General features: G+C 38.9%; 1 protein-coding gene across 2 annotated transcripts; it reads left to right on the top strand.

The window, feature by feature from the left end:
- Positions 1–1,815: 1,815 nt before the first annotated feature.
- On the top strand, positions 1,816–5,376 carry LOC123595704 (patched domain-containing protein 3-like). 2 transcript variants are annotated; one of them, XM_045473377.1, is made up of 2 exons: positions 1,816–1,975; positions 4,548–5,376. In XM_045473377.1, exons 1-2 carry the CDS (start codon positions 1,822–1,824, stop codon positions 5,261–5,263), a joined length of 870 nt encoding a protein of 289 aa, XP_045329333.1. In that variant the 5' UTR covers positions 1,816–1,821; the 3' UTR covers positions 5,264–5,376. The 2 variants fall into 2 exon arrangements, with proteins under 2 accessions (XP_045329333.1, XP_045329334.1); XM_045473378.1 differs by having other exon boundaries at positions 1,851–1,896; positions 4,592–5,376.
- Positions 5,377–6,541: the final 1,165 nt, after the last annotated feature.

Raw genomic sequence — 6,541 nt, forward strand, 5'->3', positions numbered from 1 at the left:
GCAGTCGGTTAAGCGTCCGACTTCAGCCAGGTCACGATCTCGCGGTCCGGGAGTTCGAGCCCCGCGTCGGGCTCTGGGCTGATGGCTCGGAGCCTGGAGCCTGTTTCCGATTCTGTGTCTCCCTCTCTCTCTGCCCCTCCCCCGTTCATGCTCTGTCTCTCTCTGTCCCAAAAATAAATAAACGTTGAAAAAAAAAAAAAAAAAAAAAAAAAAAAAACAAGAACAAAGTTCATCTTTGTTACTTTCTTATTTCAAACTGCTATAAACCAACATTGTTGTTTTAAGAAAGTATTCATTATAATCAAATTTTATTCTAACAAGGAATTTTACTTTTGCTCTGGAGTTTTGCACATGTGGTTGGCTTCGGGCCCTGAGTTTAACTCATAGCACTGGTGTGTTGAAAAAAATAAATAAATAAAACCATGGTGTAGAAATTTTTTTGCAGAATAAGAAAGTTTAGCTATTTTACTGTTGTCTTGCCTAAAGGTCATGGTCATGTTGCTGTATTGGAATCAGTGCTTCTATTTCCATAGTGGACTCTCCTGGTCTTCAATCCAAACTTAGTTTCTCTCTCCTCCTAAAAATATCTAGAGACAAGTATCAGTCATTTGTTTTGAAGCAGTTAACAAAAAAGCAAAATATAAAACCAGAGGTGGTTGTCAATATTTTCAAATGTAATATTGTGGTTATTGGGTAGGTAAAGTGCTGAATCCATACTTTAAAATGCTGCCTATATATTCCCATTTTTGTTGGCCCAGCAAAGAAAAAGGCACAGGCTGTGTTATTAAAAATGGACTAGAGGGGCGCCTGGGTGGCTCAGATGGTTAAGTGTCTGACTTTGGCTCAGGTCATGATCTCATTGTTTGTGGGTTCAAGCCCCACATCAGGCTCTGCACTGGTAGTGTGGAGCCTGCTTGGTAGTCTGTCTCTCTCTCTCTCTCTCTCTGCCTCTCCCCCACTTGTGCTCTCTCTCAAAAATAAATAAGCAAACTTAACATTTTTTAAACATTTATTTATTTTTGAGAGAGAGAGAGAATGAACAGGGGCGGGGCAGAGAGAGGGGAGACAATAAGTCCAAAGCAGGCTCCCAGCTCCAAACCATCAGCACAGAGCTGAACATGGGGCTCAAACCCACAAACCATGAGATCATGACCTGAGCCAAAGTCAGTTGTTTAACTGACTGAGCCACCCAGGCGCCCCATAAACAAACTTTTTTTTTAATGGACTACATTTCTAATTCTTTTATAATTAGTAGCAACTTTCCTAGAGCCCTCTTCACCAGTAGACAAGAATCCTGAAAACGTTTTAGGAGGAGACTTTCATACATTTTGTTAATCACAATACATATTGAACTGGTTTGGAAATACAAGAGCTGTTTAGAATTGCATCTATGGCTACTTGGAGTCAAGGGTGGGTGAAAAGAGCACTGAATATGGGTACTTTCTCTGCTAGAGCTTGCCCTCCCTTTGCTGTTGTATTCCATTGACACCCTTTGAAGATCAGGGTGTAATTAACCATCTGAAGTATTTGGTATATCTTTATGGCTCTGAACTGGCGGTGAGTAAATTTGTGCTTGCCCAGCTGCGGAAGAATTGCTCAGGAAGTTTGGTAAAAGTACTGATTCACAGCTTTTCTGTTCCCTCCGCCCTTTTTCCCACTTGGTCTGGGACAGTGCCTGGGAATTAAAGGTCTTCAGCAGACAGGTATGGGAATGATTGCCCAAGAGCTTTCTGAACAGATGTCCAAGTAGAGAATGTTATAAACTGATGGAATTTCAGTGTGGAAGCTACCACCACAAATTCCATGATTTTTTCCCTCCAAATGTACAGGTGTGACTGTGTACGAAACAAAATGTGGGCTGCAACCTTGGGAGTGATTTCTGCTGCCTTGGCAGTGGTGAGCAGCTTTGGCCTGATGTTGTACATTGGGGTGCCATTTGTGATCATAGTTGCAAATTCACCATTTCTTATTCTAGGTGAGTAAAACCAAATGTGAAGCTACACATTGTGTATGTGGGGGTATGGGGTAGATAAAGGAAGGAATTTATGTTAGATTAAGCAAAATAATTATATTCAGGTGGCTCCACAGATCCAAAATGAGGTGACAGGAGAGAAGAAAATCAAATTGAAGTGTGTGTGTTTAGAGGCAGAAAAATCTAGTACCCCAGATGGAAAAACACAGACAAGAGACATGAACAGGCAGTTCACACATACACACAAACACACACACACACACACATCCCTCACTGGAAGTAGAGGGAAAAACTAATTTGACTTCTCAATTAATGAATGGATGCAAATTAAACCAAAAGTGAGATACCTTGTCTTCTTATTAAATTAATAAATATTAGCAAGATTGAAGATATGAGGAAGGTTGTATATAAATGAATACTCATTCTGCTGGGAGAAAATTATAAATTGTTACACACTTTTTTAAATCCAATTTGCAGCAAATCAAAAGAGTTAAACAGCAAACAGCAAATATCTTTGGCTTAACAATTCCATTTTTAGAAATTTGTCTTAACAGTTAGACAAGTACTCAAAGAGCAGAACGAGTATGTTCACTTCAGCATTATTTAGAACGGAAAAGTTTTGAAAACCTAACTCCATATCAACATGGGATTGGTCAACTCAAACACAGCACATTAATACTTTTGAATCATATCCAGTCTTCAAAAGGAGGTAGATATATAATGTTAAATGAAAAATGCTGGTATTGAAACCAGGTGTTTGAAATAGAGAGATACAGTTATATGTGCTTATTTGTATAGAGCAAATTCTGGATGGATATACATAAAAATGCAGGGTGGAATTACTGTTGTTTACACTTTTTCTCTGCATTTTCTTGTACTTCCAGAATTTATTTGACAATAAGCATGAAAAACAAAGGTGTTTATATTTTATTTTTTTAACTTAAAGAGACACCAGTTATTTTTTTGTTAAATATAAATTTTTGTCAAATTTGTTTCCATACAACACCCCGTGCTCATTCCAACAGGTGCTCTCCTCAGTGCCCATCACCCGCTTTCCCCTCTCCCCACCCCCCCCATCAACCTTCAGTTTGTTCTCAGTATTTAAGAGTCTCTTATGGTTTGCCTCCCTCCCTCTCTGTAACTTTTTTCCCCGCCCCCCTCCCCCGTGGTCTTCTGTGAAGTTACTCAGGATCCACATATGAGTGAAAACATATGGTATCTGTCCTTCTCTGCCTGACTTACTTCACTTCGCATAATACCCTCCAGTTCCATCCACGTTGCTACAAATGGCCAGATTTCATCTCTTCTCATTGCCAAGTAGTATTCCACTGTATATATAAACCACATCTTCTTTATCCATTCTACATTTTAGAAAGTAAGGAACTTGGAAGGAATAGTATTTGGTTTCCATGGGGAGACAGTGGAAAAGCTGTTTGCTGGATGTCAACTTATTTACTCTAACTCTTCAGGACACACCTACCTAGTACACACCCACGCTTAGCCACTCAGTATTCCCCACAGCCATAAACAACTATAGTTAAAGTGTACATAATTGATTTAATATAAACCAGCACTGAATAGTCCGTGTGTACATAGGAGTGTGTGTGTGTGTGTGTGTGTGTGTGTGTGTGTGTGTGATTTAAGCAACTCAAGCAAGAAGTGTTCAAGGACAATTTCTGAATAAGTTTCTATAAATCACAAAACTAGTTTTTCAATACCTAATACATATCAAGAGTTCATTCTTGGTCCCTAGTACTTCTGATTCTTCCCTTTTGTGCTGCTGAGCCCAAGTGAAATCCTCAAAGCTGGTAAGCCATGGGATGTCAGGATGCAGTTTATGACAGAATGTTTAGACTTGTGTCAATACAGATTCTTCTGTCTTCTTGATCATACCTGTAAAACATCAGAGGCAAAGTTGCAATTCCCAGTACCCTCCCATGTAATCCATGCACAAGATCCCCCGAAATTGAAATTAGATCAGCATTTTATTTCAGTTTATTTCCTTATTTATTTTATTGAGTTTGCATCAATATACATGGGAACAAAGGTATACACGAGTGAAAGTAGTGTCAACTCTAGTAGAAATCTTGAGAGAGGTGCCAACATTGCTGGTTAGATGCTAACTGTAGAATAGATAAGTCCAGTTTATATTTTAAGCAACAGAATGTTGGCTTCGTGTGTTTGTGCATTCATTAAGATGGTTTATGAGGGAAAATGGTCTTTCAAGTCATCCAGTAGAATCAAAGATACAATGCTAATCCTGCTTCGACTAACACCTACAACATGTTTCCTGACTCATCATTGCAACACCCTAAATGAAGAGTAGGAGTAGAGTATCCTGTGCTATGTACAAATAATAAGAGTATGAATAAAGCACAGAGTTATTACAGAGGGGGGGTGGATTCTGTTGTGGATTCAGAAGCAACCAGAGAAAGTAGTAGTATCAAAGCGCAGATCAGGCAAGATAAATACGATCTAAGAGATGGAAAAAGAAGATGGTTCGAGTTTATGTGTTTAATTTTTCATAGATATTATATTAATATGTATGCAAATTGTTTCTTTGTTTTTTTAACAGGTGTTGGGGTTGATGACATGTTTATAATGATTTCTGCCTGGCAGAAGACCAGCCTCATGGGTAACATCAAACAGCGGCTGTCCAGTGTCTATTCCAAAGTGGCAGTGTCCATTACAATCACCACTATCACCAACGTCCTGGCCTTCTATACAGGGATTATGACCTCTTTCGGGCCCGTACAATACTTTTGCACTTATACAGGAACAACCCTGCTCTTTGGTTATTTTTATAACATCACCTGTTTGGGAGCGTTTATGGCCCTGGATGGTAAAAGAGAAGTAGTCTGTCTACGTTGGTTGAAAAAGCCAGAAACTCCTGACCAAAAGTGTTCTTCATTTAAAAAGTCCTGCTGTGTCCCATGTGATTCTCTCCCAGATGAACAAGAAACTGATGTCCATCCAATGAATTTGTTCTTCAGAGACTATTTTGGCCCTTTTCTCACAAGCACTGAGTCCAAGTTTTTTGTAGTGCTTCTATACATTTTGTACATCATTGGTAGTATATATGGGTGTTTCCAAGTGCAGGAAGGGTTAGACCTTCGAAATTTGGCAAGTGACGATTCCTACATCACACCATTTTTTAATGTAGAAGAAGACTATTTTTCGGATTATCGCCCCAGGGTTATGGTTATTGTTACTGAAACTCTTGACTACTGGGATAAAGATGCTAGGCAAAAACTGGAAAAATGTCTGGCAGATTTGGAAAACAGTGACTAAGTAGATAAAAATGTTACAGAGTTTTGGTTACGAGAGTATGTGCAATATATGGAAAATAGCGGGCAAGATGTAAATGATAAGAATACTTTTATAAACAGTTTGCCCAGTTTTTTTAAACAAATTTTCCACTTTTTATGTGTGATATTAATATTTCATCTTCACATGAAATCATTGCTTCCCGGGGCTTCGTTCAGACCATCGGCGTTTCTTCTTCAACCAATAAGATGATGATGTTATTCCAGTTACGAAGCATAGCCGAAAAGTGTGAAATTCCCCTAATGGTGTACAACCCGGCATTCATATATTTTCATCAGTATGCCGCAATATTAGAAAACACTGTTCGAAATGTCATTGTTGCATCCTCAGCTATGTTCATTGTTTCCTTATTGTTCATTCCTCATCCACTGTGTTCCTTGTGGGTAACTTTTGCTATTGCTTCTGTGATTGTGGGAGTAACAGGGTTCATGGCATTCTGGAATGTCAATCTTGATTCCATATCCATGATTAATCTTGTCACTTGGATAGGGTTTTCTTTCAATTTTTCTGCACACATTTCTTACGCATTTTTTTCCAGTTCTAAGCTAAGCCCTCAGTAAACCAAAAAATAATTGAGGCATTGTATCTGCTAGGCTACCCAGTGTTACAAAGTGCAGTTTCAACAGTAGTAGGGGTGGGTGTTTTATCTGCAGCTAAAGCATACATCTTCAGGACATTTTTAAGATTATGTTTCTTGTTATGGTATTTGGGGCTGCTCATGGCCTAATTTTTATTCCAGTATTCTTAACCTTTTTTTGAAGGTTTGTTTGAACATCCACTAACAAATCAATTCCTGCTTGCCACAATCCAATATGGTAAAAACACACTATTTGAAATAGTCAATAAACTCAAAACAAAGGCATGTTTCCTTGTCTTGGAAATCCCATTTAAAAATGTTACTTAAAACTGAGGGTTGATGGGGGGTGGGAGGGAGGGGAGGGTGGGTGATCGGTATTGAGGAGGGCACCTTTTGGGATGAGCACTGGGTGTTGTATGGAAACCAATTTGACAATAAACTCCATATATTGAAAAAAATAAAATAAATAAAAATGTTACTTAAAATATCCTGAGAAAAATTAATTAGTCTTACATTAAAATATCTTTACTACGGGCGCCTGGGTAGCTCATTCGATTAAGCATCTGACTTTGGCTCAGGTCATGATCTTGCCGTCCATGAGTTCGAGCCCCGCATTGGGCTCTGGGCTGATGGCTCAGAGCCTGGAGCCTGTTTCAGATTCTATG

The sequence above is a fragment of the Leopardus geoffroyi genome (genome assembly GCF_018350155.1).
Source record: "Leopardus geoffroyi isolate Oge1 chromosome D3 unlocalized genomic scaffold, O.geoffroyi_Oge1_pat1.0 chrD3_random_Un_scaffold_74, whole genome shotgun sequence".
NCBI lineage: Eukaryota > Metazoa > Chordata > Mammalia > Carnivora > Felidae > Leopardus > Leopardus geoffroyi.